The following is a 23,359-nucleotide window of genomic DNA, read 5'->3' on the forward strand; positions in this document are numbered from 1 at the left end:
CCCTGCTTTAAATACAGATACGTGTAGATGCGTATACATAACTGAATAAATGACCTTGAGTGGCACTTAACCCTCGCCGGCACAGGCCATTTTGAGTCCTTCGACGGCACAAGGGGGGGGGGGGGGTTGGTACGACCCTCCCCCCTCGCGTTTGGCCCCTGATGGAGTTAGAGCTTCGCGGAAAAAACGAGCGTGTTGCCCGTCACGGTTGCTAAATTCGAATTCAGCTCCAAAAACTAGCCTAGAAACATGTAAGACTCGAAAAAGTGAACCGAGATCACCAAAGGTCAATGACCTGATCTCTCAGGTGACCTTGACACCCACCCTAATGCATGGGAGCAACATCAAATCACATGTTTGAACGTTTGAAACCACGAAAAGCTTGCAAACGCGCGGCTAATGCGAGCCGACATACGCCGAATCCCGATTTCGGCCAAACATGATCACGGAAAAGAGGTCACAGGTCAAAGGTCATTGGGGTCAGGGTCATTACATTTAAAGGGTAGGTGTAAAATTGATCGATGAGAGGGTACTGAAAGTGTCGTCGCGATCGGCCGTTTTTTTACGCGAGTTATTCGCGAAAAACCTTAGGGGGGTTGCACCCCCTGTGCCGGCGAGGGTTAATCCGTGACCAGGCTGCCTCCAACCACACGATTACCAATGAGCGGTTCAGTATGTAGGTAATTACAGCCACCGTTAATTAGTGTGCCGCGGAGTTATATCGTGTCAGAAAGGCCGTGGGATGGGATGCACCGAGCTATGTTTGTAATTAGTTCGTCGCATAGCACTAAATCTAGCAGAATCATAATTTCCTTACATGATAGCCTATATAACATATTGTTTAGGTTCACATGTCCTGTGCTATTTTTATCTTATCCGATGTTCCTACTATTATAGTATTTTCGTTTTGTTTAGTAATAGTGTTATAATTGTTCGGTGCTGATGCCATTGATAACATAAAGCGGGGAAGACATTTCTAAAAGAAAAGGCACACTTAGCGATTATATTTGATGTATCAGATGACATGATATACATTCAAGGCGCATAAATGCTCACACTACATGCAATCATATTCTCTCAGTTCTTAACGAATATTCTACATGATAAGTACTTGCCGTTGATCAGTCTGCACTCTGCTGTCAAACCATTTGTTTAATCAGTATTGGTACTCGTAAGATGAGATCAATAAACATAGTATAGTAGCACATATCAGTTGCAACAACTGATGGATCAATAGATATTCAATAGAGAAGCAATCATGCTGACACACTTTACATGTCCAAATTAGCAGGAAAAATCTGACGCAATGCGTGAACAACTGGACATGATGACCATAAACAATAAACAGCCAGTAGGTAGCCTACGAATATATTCAAGAAACAATTAGATACAAAATTGTTTCTTGAATATATTCGTAGGCTTCTGGCTCTTTACTACATACCTGTCCAATATATCTACAAACAATAAACATGTATGCCACACTGAGATCCAGATGTAGCAAGCTTATCCAGATGCATCACGCAATCACAGACCATGCAACACACAATTAGGGATTAATTGACAGCGCGTGATTGTTTATACCACTAATGAACACATGACACTCTCCCGATAAGCTGCGATGGTTTCACTAGTGCGGTGTCCCTACTCCTAGCGCAGGAGCGCAGTGGTGGACCCAAACTGGTTCTGGCGCCGCGACCAAACGTTGAATCCAAACAGCCCCAGACCTGCCAAACAGACATCCCGGTAATGGGGCAGCAATGATAAATCAGCATGCAAATGGCGTATATGTTGGTAAGAATACGGTCCATCGGACAACTATAGGCATAACATTACAATATACTGTACAGTGTCCGCTAAATCATATAAACACGATTGGATCTCAAGTATGTCATCGCGGACACGATAGAAAAATCATCAGTTCTCAACCATACATTTTATTGTAACCTTCTCTTGAAAGCAATAGTGACGAGCACGATAAAATGTGTTTATCTCAATAAAATAATTTTATAACGATAAAACTCTTCCCCCGTCCGGTTTCGAACCCGCGACCCTCCTCACCGAACACCACCATGCAGACGATCACGGTGCTCAGCACGGCGATGAACGTGTCATCGGTGGGATCCACGTCCGGAGCGATGTGTGTGAAGTCGATTCTGTCTCCCACCGGCGACAAGATTCGGCCAGTCACCTGCGCCTTCGCCGAGATAGCGTCCCGGGCCGAGAAACCTGCAGCAGCGCCTCTGGTGGTCAGTTGGTGAACTAATAGTACGGAATGTTCACGCTAGGCAAGTTCTTGGGCTTCACTGAACACAGCTGCATGTATGCAGAAAACGAATGAATTATGAAGCATTAGCGTTTTTTTTTTTTTGTACAATGCTTTGACATGAATCCTGATTATCATGATTGAGCCCAGAAAATAGCATACCTACTCTAGCACATGCTGAATAGATGCTATTTTATGCTGTTGCATGTCTTCGAGAGGCATTTGGAGCATTTACGATTTTGTGATAACGCTTAGATAATGAATACAGCATGCACACTGACTGTTCCTCGATGTCACCGACTAACTCACCGGTGACCAGTAGGCCGGTGAACTGGTCCGTGATGTCCTTCCAGTACGGGTGGTCCACCATCGACACAGGCAGCGCAACCTGACAGGCATCGGAGATTGTCGGTAAACACAGCGGACAGATTCGATACTACGGGATATGCGACGGTGTGATGCAATAAGAGATGCAATGAGATTGGATGATGCATAGTATCAGACCTGTGGAACGGGTACGTCAATAAAAAATTCTTTACAAGTTTACACAGCTGCGAATAAAGATGCGAGTAATTGTACTGTGGCAGCCACAGATTTGATGTCACAATACCAAGTTGAGCCACTGACTCGCATCTGATAGTTCGAAACGGCTTTTCGACATCACTTCATTTTTGCACCTCCAGCACTTATCGCCTCTAATAAAATGCACCTCCCTCACCAACGTCCAACACGTTTCAAGTACAATGCCATGTTATGCTTTTATGAGTTTGGCATTCGTCAAGCGCTGAAAACATCAAACCGTGTAGTTCCAGGATTTAGAGATGGGCAGGTAGGTACTCTACCATACCGTGTAGTTCCAGGATTTAGAGATGGGCAGATACTCCTGCGGGGTGCAGTTCAGGCACAGGTTCATCAGGTACTTGGCGCGGTACGGCTGCGCCAGGTCCAGGTCATAGGTCACCCGGACACCTGTCGAAACGAACGGCAGACGAGAGGTCAGCACGAGCGTCGGGATTGATTAGATCCAGTCAGGCCAAAAAGGCAGTCGCCAGGTCAAGAGAAGCAGTCGTCAGGCCAGGACCGATTTGGGCCTGGGGTCGGGCCAGGCCTACTCCGAGAAGAATTGTGACGTATTTTTTTTTCCAGTAAATGATATATGTGCAAATATTTCCGGCCTCTTATTTTTGTAGTTTTCTCCTAAGATAACCGGATTTTTATTTACTTAGTGTAAATGCCGACAGCTTTGCATGGTACATATTTCTAATGATTATCACAAAGTACTAAAAGCAGAGCATTCCAAACGAACTAGATATCCGCTACCTGAATAATGAATACCACCTAAATGTCGCCGACTAACCGGACACCTGGAGGAAGGTTTTCGACGACGAGGCGTCCACTGTCATGTCTTCCACGGCGCGGGAGAAGAGCTTGATGACCGTCTCGCCAGAGGCGTTAGCCAGGGCCACCTGCTCATCAGGTATGGTGGCGTAGAGCTGCGACACTGTGAGGCTGCCTGGAATAAAAACGAGCATTGCATGAGTCAACTGATGTGTTCGTCATCGTTAGTAAGGCATAAAAAGGCAAAGAATGGACTACAGTTAACTTAAAAGCGTCGTAACCACTGCTAGTCAGGAATAGGCAGACATCCTTTTTTTGTAAATCACGCTTCCATGCTCGATTTCTACGCAATAATTATGCACAGGTACAGGGGCGGCGGATTCGGGGGGGCAGGGGGGGCAGCTGCCCCCCCTGGCAAACTCGTGGGGGGGCAAAAGTATCTTTTTGCCCCCCCATAATTTTTGACAAAACTTAGACAAGAAACATATACCTGATTATTCTGTTCGATCATCTGAAGATGTAACCAGATGCCCATATACGTTATCATACGTTGCCTTTCTTAAATGCCAAGTGTTCGCGTTCAATTCAAGTTTTCCTCTCTTCAACCTAGTTTTGGAGACATTATAAGCGTCAAAGTGACGCAGCGGCAACCCAGGCCTTCAGTGACCGCTTACAGGGGCGACAGATACGGAGCGGCAGAGGAGGCATCGTTCCCTAAGAAACTTTTGGAGGAGGGGCAAACGTATATTCTTGCCCCTCCATAATTTGTGCCCTAAACATGAGGAAAATTTCCATAGCCTGATATTGCAGCTATGCGCTCCTACAGTTTGTCCAACGGTGCCTTTTGAATATGTGTAAATGCTAACCATTTCCGCTTTATAGCATTTTTTGTCTTTTCAGATTCGATTTAGAGATATTTTAAGTGTGCAAGAGACGCAACTCACACCCTCAGTGGTCGTTTGCCGCTATTTTGTACCTACATGAATGCCAAATCGCAAGCGAGCGGAGACGGAAGGGCTAGCCATTCGCTTGCGGGTAGTTAGGAGGTTAGGACTGATGAGCGCTCGTAATAAGCCACTCCCCTGATTTTTTTCGAACGCAACAGTTTCCAGTGCAAGTAAAATGGTAAACGCCGAGGTCGTACACATTGACCACATTGACCAATGCACGGTATGACACCCAAAGGCCAGTCATCAGAGATCTGCTTTGGGTATTCGGAGGCTTGTGTGGGGCCAGTGTAAAAACTGGATGTTCACTGAACTAGTTCAGTATCCGCTTTATTTCAGTATTCACTATTAAATAAGTAAAAATTAACGTTGGGAACTTTTGAGGGTTAGGGCACAGATCATTAGTGGGGCCCCCTCTGGCTAAAGGCTGGCTATAGAATACAGAGCATCGAACACGAAAGCAAAATCTAAGGCATTTTGGAAAAATGAGTATGCCCCGCAGCGTCCGATAACTACCACCTTCCAGTGGGTCAAGCCAACGGGGTCCAAGTCTATAATGGCACTTAACGATAGCACTAACCTTGTCTCACTTTTCGTTGAAGTCTGTTCCGAATGGTTTCGGCGACAGACTGTCTGCACTGAGGTCGTTTGGTATGTGCAACTGTAATGAAAGCCACCTGAGGCGCCCACACTAGGCTGAAGCTGGGTTGGAAATGCTTCGTCTTTGCAGATATCACTGGCCGCTGATTCTCGAGTGCCTGAACCGGTAGATGTCGTGGCAAAATTTGGTGTGTTATTTGGACCTTGCCGCAGTCAGCGCACCCTAAAGTCCTAATAAAGAAACGCTCCTCCCCCCCCCCCCGAGCTTCTGCATTCAGTCCAACGAATTCCTTCACCCTAGTCCACCGCTCGACTCCCTCACCTCAGCCCTCCGTTCCCAGCTTGACGAGCGTTTGGGCCTTAGTTAAGCCTTGCTGTGGGCTTACTGTAGGATAAACCCATCGAGACAGCCCGTCTCGATGAGCTTAATTGGCGAACTACTGCCTGGGGTGGGTTTCTGGCGGATTGCTGTCCCAATAGGTTTAGATGCGAGCGACTGTCTCTGAATGTTTGAGCGGTCTCCTCCTGCTGTTAGCTAGTTTCAGTTGATATCTGTCTCAGAAATACTTTTTAAAGGAAGGTTAAACGGAAATCGAACGTAAAGTGAACAGAGGAAAAGTGGTAACGAGTTACCTCATTGAAGAATAGCGCTCGCCTACTTCAAAAGGTTTGGCACCGTTCTTCAAATCTGCTTTGCGATCGGGTTATGGGCTATGGCACAATTTTTCCCATTGGAGCTTTTTTCTAATACAGCAATACGAAAATCGTTATATCGTTCAATGGCAGATCCAGGGAGCGGGCATATAAAGCAAATATTTACTCCCCCTCCCCTTGCATCGCCCGAAATATTCAAAACATACCTTATGTTTCCTAATAATAAAACTTTTATCAGAATGTTGTTTGCTTTATACTGTTCAGCAGTAAAGGAATCGAAATCCGAGGAGTTTTTGGATTTTGGACACTTGGGGGGGGGGGGTATGTCCTCTACAGCGTCGAAAACGCCTTTCTGGATCCGCCTATGACATCATCTCGACTGGGATCTTGCCCCCCCACGCCAAAATCGAATCCGCCGCCACTGCACAGGTATATGTATAACGTTTATAGAAATGTTCATTGCTGTTCTTGTCTTGCCTTTGGGTATTTTTCCGGTGAGGTTTTGTCCGGGCCAGACGGCGATTGGCCGAGGCGTGATCCGGCCGTCGAGCAGCGCACCAATCAGCGCGGCGTCACAGATGACGTCACCGAGACTGCACTCTGTGCCGTCACACTTGTCCGACGTCAGTTCGTAGTACGACGTGACCCTGGTGGCGTAGAAATCGGCCACCTGGCAGGAGCAGAGATGAAATGGATTGAAATATAAATTATTTTACTTACAAAATTGCATGGGTTGCTCTTGATCGGAAGGTTAGACCAGGTTGTTCAGTAAAAGAGCCAGGTAATATCACTGATTCGCTCACTGTCCTACCTACGCTAGAATTGGGACAGTTTGGAGCTGATAAGGTCTTTTTACTGACTAAAGTATCAGTCAATGTAGCAAGTAAATTCATCGTCTTGCTCTGGTTGCTGATATATCCCTGTTCCTAAAAAGAAACGCTGAAACCCCGCAGTTAGCTCTTGGTGCTGTAACAGTCAGTCATAATCCAGTCCAAAGTCCAGTCCAGTTCACAGTCCAGTTCAGTTCATGGTCCAGTCCAGTTCACAGTCCAGAGTCCAGTTCACAGTCCAGTCCAGAGTTCAGTCCAGTTCAAAGTCAAATCAAGTCCACATTCTAGTCCAGTCCATTCCAGTCCATTCCACAACCCAATCCAGTCCACAGTCCAGTCCACAGTCCAGTCCACAGTCCAGTCCACAGTCCAGTCCACAGTCCAGTCCACAGTCCAGTCCACAGTCCAGTCCACAGTCCAGGCTAGTCCCACCCACCGCCCCCAAAAACCAGTCCACCTCCACAGTCCACTGCCTATTCCACGCCCTCACCGCCTGCTGCAGCTGCGCGGTGGTGTTGGCCGTTCCACTGTCCTCGGGGGCGTCACCGTTCAGGGTGGTAACGTTCGGAGCAGCGGCCGGGTTGGTCATGTTGAAAATGCCGATCGTAGATCCTGTCGGAGTGGACATAAGACATTATCTCCATGGGACAATCAGACAGCTAGCTCTTCATATATATGAAGCGCGTGGCGACGGACAAGCTGTTGCGACGGATAGAAGCTGATGGATGGAAAAAAATAATCCCGCATGCGTCTTATACGTCCATGCAGTACTATGGCTCAGTTGCGAAAGAACTCACCGTAGCCATCAGTGACGAGCGTCGTTTTATTAGCCTTTTGGTCTTGTGCCATCAAAGCCTTTTGCTTATCCTGCTTCGGGAGACCTGAAAACGATGAACAAATCTGTAGAAGAGCTGAAAAGGGGCTGCAGTTTGCACCCTATCCAAAAATATGGGAATGCAAGTAGGTATACGTATCTTTTGCAACCCCCAAATCCGTAAGATGCCTTCTAAGGCTTCAGGTATTTCTCTCTCTCTCTCTCTCTCTCTCTCTCTCTCTCTCTCTCTCTCTCTCTCTCTCTCTCTCTCTCTCTCTCTCTCTCTCTCTCTCTCTCTCTCTCTCTCTCTCTCTCTCTCTCTCTCTCTCTCTCTCTCTCTTCTCTCTCTCTCCCTCTCTCCCCTTCCTCTCTCTCAGTCATGTCATCATTGTATTTTTTAACCCGCGCCCTGCTGGGGGGGGTGTTTGAACACCCCCCTTGTGGTTTTTCGCGAATATCTCAAAAACGGCGGCGCGGAGCGCCGCCGTTTTTTGTACACCTTATCATACATCAATTCTACACTTGTTGTGAAAATTGGAGACCAAGGTCATTCAAGGTCAGGTCACCAGGTCACTTGAAGTGACCTCACCTCATAAAAAGTTTCAATGTCTGTCATAGCTACACCGAGTGACCGATCGCTTTGAAACTTTCAGCGATTGCTAAGAGCAATAGCATGTACAAAATGTATATCTCAGAATTTTGATATCGATGACCTAAGGTCAGGTCAGTTTTGCGACCTCCCCATTATAAGTCAATGGGAGAAAATTGAAATGCGCCTCTTTTGGACAAAAGACATTATAAACACTCCCAAACACCGAATTACAAGTGGTTTAGACACACTGAACATGAAATTGGTGTCCGTCACCCTTGTTTATGCCCTGAGGTCATCTTAGGTCACGAATGGTATCTAACAGTTTTTCGCAAATAACTTTTGATAGAGGCATGCTAGAGCGATGAAAACGCCCTAGATGTGTTCAGTTCGACGATACGGATCGACTGATATGCAACATGACCCTTTCCGGTCAGGTCATGACCTTGACCTGAGGTCAAATTTTCAAGTTGACCTTTCAAGGTCAACTTATAGTTCATTCGATGCGTCTTGACGAGAGGAACACAATGCCGGTAAAAGTAAGCTCGTACAAGGCTTAGGTCAAAAGTTATTGCAGAAAAACTGTTTCCGAAAAAATCGGCTATTTTTGCAGTTTTTGCCCCCTGCAGGCAAAACCGTTGACGTTAGGTCAAATCTGAGAAATTACTCAGAAAGGGCTTTAATAGGGCTATCGAATGCACTTTTCCGCGGCGCTGTAGTTCTATTGGTTCTCGAGTTATGCGTTGGCTTCTTGGAAATTTTCGACATACGACCTGGATATCGGCGAAATTTTGCCTTCAATGACCTCTGGTGACCTGACCTTTGACCTGAACAAAAAATTGACCGAAGTGATTTCGTCATTATTTTTGACGCTCTTTCGAACACCGCCTTCCGCGTATCGCTACGTGGCCCAGGAGCCGAGTTACAAGGGGGGGTGTGTTCAAACACACACACCCCCCCAGCAGGGCGTGGAAATCCAGGACCCCCAGCCGGGCGCGGGTTAATCAGCTTATCACTTTTCAGAAACCGCCGCAGCCTGCACATACGAAGCATGATATGCTTACCAGATATAACGAATGCTGTGACGCCGGTGGCATCGAAAATGCTGGAGTCCAGAGATGCAGCTGAGCCTGAAAAAAAAACGTTATGTGTTTAGTCAAGACGTAACGAACGATTGCGGATCGTGGTGAGAAATTGCGGTCTTATCTTCAGGAATGATGTGGGAATAAATGGCAAAAATTGGTATCGTACGCCTAACATGAAAGGGACTATAGTGGGTCTTCGTGAAATCCGTGCGTTACCTAGCAATACCGTCTTGCGAAATGCGAAGGCAACAGTACCTTCGCCCAAGCAGTGAAGAGCGGCTAAACATTTTCATGTATAGCGTACGCGATGTGTTCGATTCCGACCATGCATGCTTTGGTAGCTCATGTACCCTATTCGCTCACAGTAACTTACCGACGACGACGGCGGGTATCGTATTGTTTTTGCTTTGTTTGTTTATTATATCCTGGACACAGCTTGTGTTCGACAGCTGAAGGTCTGTGTCTAGGGTGACAAAGTCCTGTAAAGTGACGCACAGTGGTCATAACCGTGATCCCGGTAGGTGAATGGGTGGGGTGGGGAGAAACACTACAAAGTTAATTTTTAATTTGAGTAGCATTGTAATCCTAATAGTAATCCTAAGGAGTAATCCATTGAACCGTGTCACAACAGACCAGCTTAAACTAAAGGCGTTGGTGGGTTGGCTCTTCAGTTTTCAACATCTATCTTAACACGCGCACTGCAGCGGGTCTGAGCCGAACACGAACTGCAGGGGGGGGGGGGGTTGAAAACAACCCCCACTGAGATCTCGAAAACGGCGCAACGTAGCGACAAGCGGTAAACGGCGTTGGATAGGTTGAGATGAGATCTACAAGAAATACTAAGATCATTTTTGGGTCAGGTCAAAAACGAGGTCACCAGAGGTCACCGAAGACAAAATGTTACGATTTTCACAACAGGAATTTCGCGGTAGTTTTTCTTGAATAACTTGTCTTGCACACAAGACAGAGGATCGATTCGAACGCCATCGTTCTTAGCTCGTCAAGGCGCATCGAATGATATATGATATGACCTCGAAAGGTCAAGTTGAAAAATTGACCTCAGGTCAAGGTCATGACCTGACCGAAATAGGTCATGTTGCATATCATTCGATCCGCATTGACGAGAAAAACACGATAAACGTCGAACGGAGTCTCTATCTCTATTCAATCTCAAGTTATTGAAGAAAAACCGCTGGTGACCTCAGGTGACCTAAGATGACCTGGAGATCACCTTCCAAAGGTCATAAGTGATATGTTTCGGTGATATCACCAACAGGGACCTGTAATACTATGATCCTGAGCGTATTGAAGTCATAGGATGGCATTCAGAGTAAGTTGAAATTTCTCCCATTGACTTATAATGGGCCGGTCGCAAAAATGACCTGACCTTAGGTTATCGATATAAAAATTCCGAGATATACAAGTTGTAGCTCGTGATGACTTTACTATTTCCTGTGGGTTTCAAGATCATATCTCAACAACTGTGGGCTTGGTGGGATTGCAAACTTCGAAATTTACGTTTCGAGGTAGGGTCACTTGACCTGACCTGGTGACCTGACCATAGGTCACCTGGGGTCAAAATTTTTACTCAAGGTGTGCAAAAGTTGGGAGAACAGGTATGCAAAATTTGGCGGCGCTACGCGCCGCCGTTTTCTCGCGATTTGCGAAAAACCACAGGGGGGGGGGGTTGAAAACACCCCCCCCTGCAGTGCGCGTGTTAACCCGCGCCCTGGTGTGGTCTGTTTATAACGCGACCTGGTGGGTGGGGGGGGCTATTTTTTGCCCCCCCCCGTATCTCCGAAACTACTGGACGGATCCGCAAAATTCAAACGGCGTTCGAAAGGCCTGTCAAATTTGTTGTAGGAAACCAAATTTTATTGACCTCGGGGTCACCGATGACGTCACAGGTCAGGTCAAAGATGAAATGTTTCACCGTTCACGGGTCTTCTAGGGAATGCGCTATAACACCGAGGAAAACGCATTTTGTCGAGAATCAGCGATAGGGCGTCAGTTGCCTAGTACATATGTTGCTGTTAGAGGTCACTGGTCATACCAGGTCAGGTCACAGGTCAGGTCACCAAAGGTCACCAAGGGTCACCACATGAACCCAACTTTACTAAGGTTGTGCGATGCATGTTTTATGGCCAGTTTTTCATTTCCAACTCAATGGTGTTGGTTATAAGACCATCAGGCACGGTTTAGGTCACTTTCTGGTGGAGGTCAGGTCAAGGTCAGGTCGAAAAAGGTCAAATTTCAAAGTTGATATTTTTGCATAAAATGGGTATTGATTCGATGCAGCTCGTCACGGGGAGTCTAATTGTGGTCTTTGTTTTGCGCTACGAGGTCTAGAATTGCTGAAAATTGAGTTTGAAAATTTGACGTCATCAATTTTGAACAGTTTTTTCGCTATAACTTGGCCAAAAAAAGAGGTATCGATCTCAAATTTGGTATGTAGATAGAAGGCGGTAGGGACTATCACATATATTCCGGTTTTTTTCGAAATTCAAAAAACTTTTTTGATTTTTCGGCTATTATACTCAAAAAATCTATTTTTTGATTTTTGGGGGTCAAAATCCAAAAATTTAAAAAATCCGAGATAGCAGTTTTGTAGCCCTGTTGATTCTACACCTTTTATCTCTTTATCATTTTTCTGTATTTGCAAAGCTATAGGCCCGACAGCTCTTCCCGCGAAACCCTTTTTTGGGTCGAAAACGACAGAACATGACGTCACTCTGACGTCATTTCCGGCCAACCTATCATAGCCTTTGGAAAAATTTTTGGTCACAATGTGTAAAATTGATGTCCGGGAGGGTACTGAAAGTTTTGTGACGATCGGCGCAGTGGTTCTGGAGATATATCGAAAAGTCTGGAGGGGGGGCAAAAAATAGCCCCCCCCCCCACCAGGTCGCGGGTTAAACCGAAATCCACCTATCTAAAACACCCGTGCTAAATTTGAACGCCAAAAGGCGATGCTTTCGTCCGAGTAAATATAAGTATACTTACCGGTACAACTGCAGGATCGACTACACCGACAAAGAGGGTACCGTTGGTGATGACATACGGTTTAATCAGGTCACCCAGGAGGCCCGACTGGACGTTGCAGGCGATGACAGTGGTCTGAAATACGAAAGTATTACTTTCGTCATGTGTCCAGGAGACACAAATCTTTGCAAAAATTCGAAACGTCAAATTTCACGCAATGCCACGAACAAACTCCGCGTATAGATTGAAAAAGAAATGCCTTACCATTCATAATATTTGCAAAACTGTATCAGCGTGTGCAGTAATGTGGAATATTATTTTATTTTTCCGGCGATAGAGTGATGAAGCCTTTGTCTGTGTGTGTGTGTGCGACTGTATGCGAGTTGCACTTTAACCTGTCTTTTACCGTGACATTAATGACCCCTTTAGCCACGAATAGTCTGAGTGCTGTTGTCAAATACAAATATTATGCATTTCAATAATGTAACCGGAGCCACGCATCATTCATGAAGTTTAAGAGTATCGTCTTCTTATAGTCCGTTCACCATCGCACTTACCGGTGCGCTGTCGTTGATAGTTGTCAGAAACTCCCTCAGAAACGGTGTTCCACGAAGGAACTCTCCCGGGCCAAGGCCCTGAGAACGGAACAACCATACCTCGCTTTAACTCTGCTATCTTATTGTCGCTTCACTATATCATAAATTAATGATTATGAAGGATGAGGCTACCCACCCGCGGCAGGGGCAGGAGCCGACCGGAAACGACAGGAAACCACCATCGGAATCTTCGTATCGGAAGCTTGAATATTCAAAGCCTTAAGTCTAAACTATTGGACCTGACCTATGAACTCCACCAAAACAATTACGATGTCGTACCACTGTCGGAGACCTGGCTACGCCCTTCTACGCCAAACAGACTTTTAGTGCTCCCTGGCTACTCCCTCAGCCGCACAGACCGACCTGATGGCCGCGGGTACGGCGGCGTCGCAATCGCAGCAAAATCGGATATCACATCAGTGCCCATCAAGTTCCCAAGTTTTGAGTGCGGCTGCAGCCAGCTCGAGTCAAAGTGGGCGCTGCTCAAGCTCGACAAAGGTCGTCAACTCATCGTATGTTCTTTATACCGCCCCCCTCGCCACTCCGAAACTGCTTTATGTGCCGATTTCGCCGACCTTGAAAATCAGTTACAAAGAGTACTTATCGATCACCCTAGGACCCCGCTCGTCATCTGCGGTGATATAAACTGTGACCTGCTGAAGAAAGAACCCAACTTTCGTGCACGACAGCATCTCAGCAGCTTCCTATCGGACTACTCCCTAGACCAGCTAGTAACAACTCCGACTTTCACTTCCGGTTCGCTCCTAGACGTGTGTATGGTGAACAAAGTGGACATCTTCTCTAACACCCGTGTTGAGTTTTGTCATTTTAGTCCGCATAAATTTATTAGCGTAGATGTCAATGTCCCCAAACTGCGTCCGAAGCCTACAATCATCTCAGCTCGTTCGCTCAACCGTGTTGATGTCACTGCCCTTAATTCTGATCTGGAGCTTGTCGACTGGGAGCCTGTGTTTACCGCCGCGACTGTTAGTGATCAGTGGGATGCATTCGTGTCCAATTTTTTGCCTATTATCGACGACCACGCCCCACTCAAGCGCATTACCATTCGGAACCCCACAGCGCCCCCGGCCTCTGCTGTCACACGGAACCTTATGTCCCAGCGCCGCGCCTCGCTACGACTGTCCGGTCGTCAGTCGACAGCTTACAAGGAGCTGAATCGCTCTGTTCGGGCCGCGCTGCGTCGCGACCGGCGAGAGGAGCTACAGAGAAATATTTGCGAGCGGGGTCCCAATAAGGTCTGGCAGTCTATCAGGACAGTTGTAGCAGGGAAAAAGGACGGTCCTAGCGTGCAGCCTAATTTACCCGCCGATGAACTAAATTCATTTTTCGTCTCTGTCGGACCTCGCATCGCTGCGGAGGTCCGGTCTCTTAACACCACTACCGATCTGAACGTTCGCCTCCCCCGGGTCGGTGCTTGTCGTTTCCAGCTCCGCGCGGTCACTCTCGGCGAACTCGGTCACACTATCTTCGGCATGCGTAACTCAGGCGCCAGTGGGACTGATGGCATTTGCATCCGAATGTTGAAGTCCAGCTTCTCAGCTATCGGTCGCGTCATACTTTACATTATCAATACGTGTATTACCAACTCCGATATCCCCGATTCTTGGAAACATTCCACAGTCCACCAAATCTTCAAATCTGGCAGCCCCTCAGATCCCACCAACTTTCGACCAATCTCATTAGTCCCCGTGATTATGAAGGTTGTGGAACGCCTTGTACATGCGTATTTACAAATTGCAACCGAGCTCCGCCGTGGGGTAAGGTGGGCAGGGGTTTTCGCACTACGGCTGCGGTTGAACTACCGTCTGTGGTAGAAACTTAGGACGATGGCGCGTTTCATACGAAATCTGGCGCAATGTTTGTTTGCTTCTGAACTTGTACTGTTATTGCTGCGAATTCTTGAAGTGGGAGTGTTTCAATAACAATTTGTGGATTATTTGAGTTTCTTTATATAAACATAGAAAAGTATTATGAAACATTGTGTGGAAACTGCAAATACTGATATGATCAATTACTTTGTTTGGGAATTGATACACATTTTGTAGAGATTCAGATTTGTCTGGTAAATGGTGTAACAAACCTCAAGCCTATCATGATCTGAAGCTGTTCTAACAAATCAAAATTGCTTTGATGTTACATAGTACCTTGTTGGAAAGACTGGATCATGGTTCAAGATGATGTGTAAAAATTCAAGATTTGTGTGAAAGCTTGTGACTGAAGAACGAAAACAGTTCTATATGATGGCTCAATCAAACATGGAAATGGACGACAAAAGTAGAGTTTCAACATTCCAGCATGTGAGAATAACTTCAGAAATTCATAGTTCTTGTAGTATTGCATTCTTCTTATGTATGTACAGTTATAGGTTTTGTTAAGGTATTTGAAATTCATTGTGTCAGTAATTGAGATATAGATGGATTGAGGACAAATTTTAGAATCATTGCATGGTAGCTAGGTACTTGTTCTTTAAAAAGGTATGTGATGAATGCCATGAGAAGTTTTTTATGATTTAATGTATGATCGTTGTTGTACCTACAAAAATGCAAGCTTACTAGCAACTCAGTTGGGCAAACTAGACTTTTGGAATCAAAATATGGAGGCATCAATAATTTGATTCTGGTGGGAGGAGCCATGACCAAATATGGGCATAAAATCAATTTTTTGATTCATTTGGGTACACTTTTGACTTCAAATGTATCGTTACGGTTGAAAAAAGGCCCATGACGATGATATTTTTCTTTAAAAAGGTAGAAAAATGTGGTAGGTTTGCAAAAAGTGTTACCTCAAAACTAAGAAATTGTCCCTTTGGCCTTGGGAATGGGAAAAAGACAGAGGCACTGTCCATCACGTAAAAGCTGTTTTGAGGAAATCACAGTGTATGTTATTTTTGTATCATGAATTGCATACTAAACAATCAGTATTTGTGTAAAATGGCAAAATGAAATTTTCAAACCCCTAATTATCATTGTTGTAGTGCTTTTATATTTATTATATGGTTTTTACCTGTTGCTTCAGTTTTTGTATTCTTGACATTTAAAAATTGTGAATTGTTATCAAATGTAGTGAAGGTAAAGTACAACAGTGCTATAGGTATCTGTTGTGGTACTGAGGATACCACTAAATGAGAATAATAGCAAGATAAATGCTGTATTCTTCCAAGTAATTGTTGCCTATCTGTTAACATTACCTGTGAATCAAAATAATGATTAGCCAGCTGATGGGGAATCAATATTATGATTATCTGTTTAAAGTGAATCAATTCCTTGATTGCCTTTCACTACCTATAGAACTCAAATTGTTATGATAGGAGCAATATTATTTTGCTTAGGAGATACTTCCAGCATTTCTGTTCAAGGTCAGGCATGCTCCTTCTTGAAACACTCTCTTATTTTTATGTGTTTGGTAAGTTAGAAATGGTCTGCATTTATGCCCAAATATGGTCATAAGGAATCAATCTTTTGATGCCTCCATATTTTGATTCCAAAGGTCTAGTTTGCCCAACTGAACTAGTTTCTGAATCAAATCGAAGGTATTTGCCATGAATGTAAATATGTACCTGCAAAGTATGTCAATAAATTTGTGTAATGTTGACCAGAGAGCTTTATCATCTGGGCATTTATGTCGTTTCTTACATTAGGTGTTTTAAGCATAGTAATTACGGATGAACTTTGTGCCAATATCTTCAATGCACAATGTATGTAGCATATCTACAACCCTCACTGATCCTGCTATAGCTATAGGCATTTGGCACCAGCAAGACCAAGGGCATGAACTTCACAGTTGCACAACCTTTTGTCATGTACCACCAGTTGTCACTTTTTTACTTAGGTGCACATAGCAGTGCACACAACAATGTGCAGAGGGCCTACACAAAAACAACATGATTAGTGTGCACTATGCACAGCATTGTACCCTGATTATTTGAATATTTTGATCACTCAACAGTCAACAGTCAGGAGATAATTATTGAATATCACATTTATTATACATCACTTGTCAAACAAGAGCATGATGACACACATTTTGACAAGCAATCATGGTAGTATTCCAATAACTTGGACAGTCATCTCCCTGGGCATCATTTTTCCAAGAAGGTACCGCTGCAGGTGTTGTGGTAGGCTAGGTTGAATTGTGTTAAGTTAGGTGAAGTAAGGTGGTTAGGACCCGGTCAGACCGTAAGGCCTGGTCAGGTTGATTTTAATCTTTCATTCTAATTTGACATAGATACCTATTGCCCATGTTTTTGCTCCAGCCTGAATTTAATTAGGTAACGAGTTAATTTTGCTTTGTTTTTATCTGTCTTGTTTTGTGTTTTTGTCCCTTATATTTTGCCCCATAGGCAAGGGTGGAGCTTTTCCAGGGAAGGTGGTGGAGCATGATTGGAGGCGCTCAACCAGACGGCATAGGAGGGCACGGTTTCTGAACGCGCACTGATGCCTGATTCAAGTCACGCTGTCTTCATGCGGGGCGGCGCGCTACTTAAAAGTTCCTAAAAAAACGGGAAGTGATGCCGATAGAACCTTCAATCATTCTGGACTAACGCTTATGACTTGGAAAAAGTCGCGATCCCAATTCAATCGAAAACCTGTGGGCTCTTGTTCAGCAGGAGGTGTATGAAGAGCCACCCGCCATAAGCACTGCTCAACCGCAGGCACAGGTTTAGACGGCGTTGGTCCGCATCAAAGCCAGTGTGCTGGAGAATCCATTGGCTGAAATGCTCCAGAACATTCGCCACTGTGTTTTTATGAAAGGTGGCTACAAGCTCAGTTAAAAGAAAAAGTACCAGATTGTTTTGCTTTTTTATGGAAGAAAGGTGTCCGGATAATTTCGTTACACCCCCTGTAATGTTCAAATGGTTGCTAAATTCGAAATCAGCTCCAAAAACTAGCCTAGAAACATGTAAAACTCGAAAACGTGAACGGAGGTCATCAAAGGTCATTGAGCTGACCTGACCTTCAGGTGACCTTGACACCCACCCTAATGCATGGGACCAGCATCATATCACATGTTTCAACGCTTGAAACCACGTGAAGACTGCAACCGCGCGGCTAATGCGAGCCGACATACGCCGAATCGCGATTCGGGCCAAACATGGTCTCGAGAAATAGGTCACAGGTCAAAGGTCATTTGGGTCAGGGTCATGAAATTTTCAGGGTAGGTGTAAAATTGATAAAATCGGGGGTATTGAAAGTTTCGTCGCGATCGGACGGTTTTTACGCGAGTTACTCACGAAAAACCGATAAAGCGCACCCAAAAAGGGAGAAATATGCACATGCGATATCCTATACTGCGAAAAAAGGTGCATCATTTTTTAACGTCGCCGACAAATTGTAATTACCCTAAGCTCAGGCAGATGTATGGTAGAAAATCCCCAAGTGAAATACACTACGGCGGAAATAAAATACCCTACGGCGGAGCTCGGTTGCAATTTGTAAATACGCCTTGTACATCAACAGCTTTACCACTACCTCTCAAATAACTATCTCCTTGCCTCCTCGCAGCATGGTTTTCGCCCCCGACACTCCACAGAGACCGCTCTGCTGTCCGTCACAGACCAAATCCTCGCAGCCTCTGATAGGGGAGAACTTTCACTGCTGTGTCTCCTTGATTTGAGCAAATGCTTTGATGTCATCGACCACGAACTTCTACTTCAAAAACTGGCTATGCACGGGATCGAGACCACTTGGTTTTCTGCTTTTCTCACGGGACACACCCAGAGCGTGTCCCTATCTAACGGCGCCGGAGGTAGAGTACTGTCGCGGCCGCTTCCAAATAATATGGGCGTCTTCCAAGGATCTGCCCTGGGACCGTTACTCTTCACCATATTTTCGAACAACCTCTCGCTATACGCAGGTGACGCCACCGTTTTCCAATATGCGGACGACACCCAGGTTCTAGTGAGCGGCCGTGCCGACGACCTCAGATCGCTTATCTCTCGCATGGAAGCTTCACTCGCATCAATCAGTGACTGGTTCTGTCTTCACGCCCTCAAGCTAAACGCAAACAAAACTCAACTCATGGTTTTTGGCAGCAGACAAAATTTACGGAAAGTACCCGACTTCAGCGTCTCTCTTCGTGACTCTGTGTTGCAGCCATGCGAGCAGGTGGGGAATCTGGGTGTTGTCTTTGACAGCGCCCTGTCCTGGGAAGCACATGTGTCCGAGCTTAGTCGTCGGTGTACTGGCTTGTTGATCGGACTGTCTCACGCACGAAATTGTCTCCCTGACGGTGTCATTAAAATTCTCGTTACATCTCTGGTCATATCACGAATCAACTACTGCCTCACTGTGTACGGTAACGGGACTCAGAAAAATTTTGACCGACTCCAGAAAATTTTGAACTTTGCCGCTAGAGTGATCTTCGGACGGCGTAAGTTTGACCACGTCTCGGACCTGCGCGACAGACTTGGCTGGCTATCACCAAAATCCATGTCAGATTACCTGACACTCACGATCGCGCAAAAGGTCATTAACCCTCGCCCGCACATGCCATTTTCCCATCCTAGAACGCACATGGGGGGGGGGGTGGTTGCCACCCCCCCCCCCCCGCGCCATTTCGTTCCTGTTGGAGATAGAGCTTAGCGGTAAAGACCAAAAAGATTCTTTGGGAAGAGACGAATCCAATGATACCCAGTTTTAACTTCTCAGGTCAGTCATTGACCTTCCAGGTCAGGTCAAACTAAAAAATGTTGCTGTTTTGGGTCACCGTTGGATATCAAGTGTGCTGCTTATCAAATACCGATGACGATGCTGTTGTCTGGTGCCAAGCCAGCTAGAACCTCTTTGTCACACTACCCGACCAGAATTTTGCTGCTGAGGTCATTTCAGGTCAAGTTAGGTCAAGGTCAATTATATGTGTTTGTATGTCTGTGTGTGTCTGTGTGTATACTGATGTGTGCACCGATTGTTTTTGGGTCCATATTACATGAAATCATGATCTGAGAAGCTTTTACCAAAAATGCAGTCAAAAAACTTCAAAAAAAGTAAATTCAGCTTGCCTAAAACGCAATTATCTTAGATGACCTAGGTTGACCTTGACCCTGACCTTGACCCCTGTACATCGTCGAACAACATGTTCCATGATAGGTGGGAGGTAAGACTGGCAAAAAAGGCCGAAATCAGGGTGTCAAAAGCTCATAAGGCCCATGGCAAACGCAATATGTTGAGAATTGGCCATTTGGGTCATGACATGACCTGACAAACAAGGTCATATCTCCGAAACCAAAAATCACAGAAACTTGAAATTTTCAGTGGACATCAAGAAAGGATAGAGGAGCAGCTATACGAAAAATCAGCCTTCTAGCTCTAAAAATGTTGAGTGCAGAGCAGAAAGACTACCTGGGGGGGGGGGTGGCAACCACCCCCCCCCCCATGTGCGGGCGAGGGTTAAGCATGAAGAGCCCGAGAACCTCGCTGCGCTGTTCGTCCCCAACCAAAATTTTCGAGACAGGCACACACGGCAGGATCATCTACTTCATCTTCCCCGACCGAGGCTTGAAACCGGAAAACGGCGTTTTGAGTACCGCGCCGCGGCGCTATTGAATAGCCTCCCACCCCAGGTAGTGCAGCTGCCACCTGCCAGCTTCGCCCGGTCTGCCAGGGCCGCGCTGATTAACAAATCCCCGCTACGCCGCTGACGAGTCTGTTTAGTAGTAGGCAAGGCATGCCGCCAATTGGTGGACGATCTGTTTGTGCTTATGTATATATATATATATATATATATATATATATATATATATATATATATATATATATATATATATATATATATATATATATATATATATATATATATATATATATATATATATATATATATATATATATATATATATATATATATATATATATATATATATATATATATATATATTGTTTGTCTTATGTACATATGTAGACGATTATTGTCGCGACCCCCATCGATGGATGACTGTCGTCTAGTGCTGAGTGTTCTTCCCCTGCCCGCATGATTGTTACCCATTATACTCGGATCTAAGCCGTAATCGCCACGCCATATGAGGAAGGCTTTTGGTGTCAATACATACATACATACATACATACCCACCGCCAATGCTATATGTCATCACGATGCATGAAGCACCCCTTACAGGCTCCTCAGCGCGTACAACATGAACAGACTCCTCACCACTGTACCCCTGATCGACTCATCAGCACCCCTGGCTGACTGCTAAGCACCCCTCAGCACCCATCAACACCCCTCAGCACCCCCCCCCCCTGAATGACCTCTCGGAGCCTCTCAGCACCCCTCAACACACCTATGCACCCCTATGCACCCCTCTCTGACCCCTCAGCGTCCCTTAGCACCGCTGACTGACCATGACGTCGAACTGGACGGCAGCGAGGGCGGCGGCCGACACGTTTGCCGGCAGCTCCCAGTCCCCGTCACCCAGGATGTTGCCACCAGTGACCAGGGTGAGCTCCTCGGGGAACGTGGACAGCTGGCCGACCAGCCTGCCAGCCATGCCGACGGGACATCAGAGGAGGAAGGGGGACACGGGCTCAGTTAGACAGGCTTTGAAGTGAGTGGCTCGCAGCCAAAACACTTCTTCGTCCTTGAAGTTTCATGCTGATTAAAGAGTAAAGTTACTTAAAAAGCATGGAAGTTTTTCTGGTACATACTACCGGTATTTTGAGCATGCGAAAGCTGATAAAGGTTATGGGTATTACGCAACAACTACCGTTCGATATTTTCCGAACTTGTGTAAAGATGTTACAATGTTACATACCGGGGCACGCCGCCGACCCCACAGTCGCCCCAGGGCAGCCACTGTTCCACGATCTCCTCCTCCATGGTCAGCAATCCGTCCTCCTCCCCCTCCAGCTGCATCGTCAGTGGAAACGGGGCCCTCCTCGAGGCAGACTTCAGAGGACAGTCGTACAGCGACTCGTTGTACGGCACGTAGTGGCCGAACAGGTCGCTGCTGTAGATGAGCAGTTTCGCCGACTGACATCTAGCGGAGACCGCCAGAAGCACGAGTGCAGCCAAGCACCGCATCATTATCTGTATCATTATCTGAAATATTATAGTATCTATGAGATAATAGATAGGCACTTAAATATTTTAATTAGAAGATGAATCGCTAAATTGGATCTCAGTGCTACCGTTTGCCTCTCGCCGTACAGATCGGTTCTATGTAGAAACCTGACTCCACCGATAAGGGGAGGGGGCATTTCACTTTCACAGTCAATTGAGCTAGGACTTTGCGGAATATTCGGTACGAGCTATGCCATTGTAATGCACAGAGAATGTTCCGATTTTTTTTTTGTATTGGGTTAACTTGTGGAGTTAGAAATGGCCACAAAGTAATTATTTGACCGTCATAATTTTTCGTTCAACCGCAACCAGACATTTTTTGCTTTGTACAGGCTAAATGGGATGTTGACTTCAGGTCAAGGGCAGAGCAAGCTCTATTCTTTTTCTTCGCGAAGTTTTATTGCTAAATTAGCGGCGAAACGGACAACGGTGAGGAAGGTCGTATCCTCTTTCAGAATATGCATTTCAGCTATGTAGAGCAGATAGAAAACCAGAATGATATAAACAGTATCCAGATAAAGTGCAAATTTGTATAGATCTATTTACTTTTAGCTGACTCACAGCAGTGTCGCCTAGCATGACTCAGTTTTCGCACTTGCTTGCCTCGCAGTTCGCACTTGTTTAGTGTTTACCTGTTTTTCTCGTGGGATGATGCTCACCAGTTCCGCCGTGTGACTCACTGCTCACACCTGTATCCCGTGTTGCGATGTTCACCTGTGTCACTCCTTGGTCACATGTCCCGGTCACATCACATGCCCCACTGCTGGCTGGTCCTGCACAATCTCGCTCCACTATCGGGCCGCGGTGCTATCGCCCCGGCACGGTACACACAATGTGCCACATATCGACTATTCACGGCAAGTGACCGCTCGGTACCTACGGCACGCTGTTATCGGCCGCGAGAGGGGCGCCTCTCGCGCGGCCGATAACAGCGCCAGAGTGCAGTGAAATGAAAAAAACGACCCAATGATCGATGGAGCGGAAGCAATTTTGACAAGGTAGTTTTTATACAACCGAGTGTGGTATGCACTCATGATATTAGGACGTATATATGTTGTCCGTATATTATTCAAATTCGACTAGAAAGTGATTTTCTTATCTGAAAATCTAGGGAAGCCATTATGTTCTTACGCTTCATACATGTGCGTTGTATTTATGACGCATTTCAGTATAAGCTAGGAGAAAGTCCGAAGACTTTTGCTTCTCATTTAGTGCGAATATGCGAACATAAAATATGAACGTAACTGCGATTTTATGTGTTGCATCGGACCGCCCGGAATCGCTTTTCAGGTCTTCAGGGCGCCGTAGTCTTTTCTGATAATAAGAAAATCTGTCCCACCCAGGATTACCTACCCTAAATAAGTACCGATACAGGCTGCATCAGACATCATACCTATAACAATGGAACCGGATGGCAGTGCGCTTTTGAGTGTCAGCTGTTTTTCGAAACAGATAGGTATTCTTCGGTTTTTGCACGGTTTTTCCATTTTTAGAACGGCAACCATTTGGTACTGGGTAAACGATTATTTTGCAGGGTTTTATGCGACGAAATATATTCGTATAGTGCACGTCTGGCATTTATTACA

General features: G+C 45.7%; 1 protein-coding gene across 1 annotated transcript; it reads right to left on the bottom strand.

Moving 5' to 3' along the window:
• Positions 1-989: 989 nt before the first annotated feature.
• On the bottom strand, positions 990-22,640 carry LOC122379742 (snake venom 5'-nucleotidase-like). The gene is made up of 15 exons (XM_043362160.1): positions 22,406-22,640; positions 21,466-21,752; positions 21,055-21,190; positions 12,660-12,737; positions 12,124-12,237; positions 9,494-9,599; positions 9,100-9,165; positions 7,430-7,513; positions 7,123-7,244; positions 6,280-6,472; positions 3,621-3,776; positions 3,111-3,232; positions 2,573-2,651; positions 2,059-2,226; positions 990-1,724 (listed from the first exon to the last, which is right to left on the bottom strand). The coding sequence occupies exons 2-15, from the start codon at positions 21,747-21,749 to the stop codon at positions 1,648-1,650; spliced, it is 1,785 nt and encodes a 594-aa protein (XP_043218095.1). The 5' UTR covers positions 21,750-21,752; positions 22,406-22,640; the 3' UTR covers positions 990-1,647.
• Positions 22,641-23,359: the final 719 nt, after the last annotated feature.

The sequence above is a fragment of the Amphibalanus amphitrite genome, unplaced genomic scaffold, assembly GCF_019059575.1.
Source record: "Amphibalanus amphitrite isolate SeventyFive unplaced genomic scaffold, NRLGWU_Aamphi_draft 000083F_arrow, whole genome shotgun sequence".
In the NCBI taxonomy this organism is placed as follows: domain Eukaryota; kingdom Metazoa; phylum Arthropoda; class Thecostraca; order Balanomorpha; family Balanidae; genus Amphibalanus; species Amphibalanus amphitrite.

Coding starts and splice junctions, on each gene's coding strand:
- LOC122379742 (XM_043362160.1), bottom strand. CDS start 21,749: ATGATACAGATAATGATGCGGTGCTTGGCTGCACTCGTGCTTCTGGCG. Junction 7,514..9,099: donor CACAGCATTCGTTATATCTG/GTAAGCATATCA, acceptor CATCGTTTTCAG/GTCTCCCGAAGCAGGATAAG. Junction 6,473..7,122: donor CCGCGCAGCTGCAGCAGGCG/GTGAGGGCGTGG, acceptor TGCTCCTGCCAG/GTGGCCGATTTCTACGCCAC.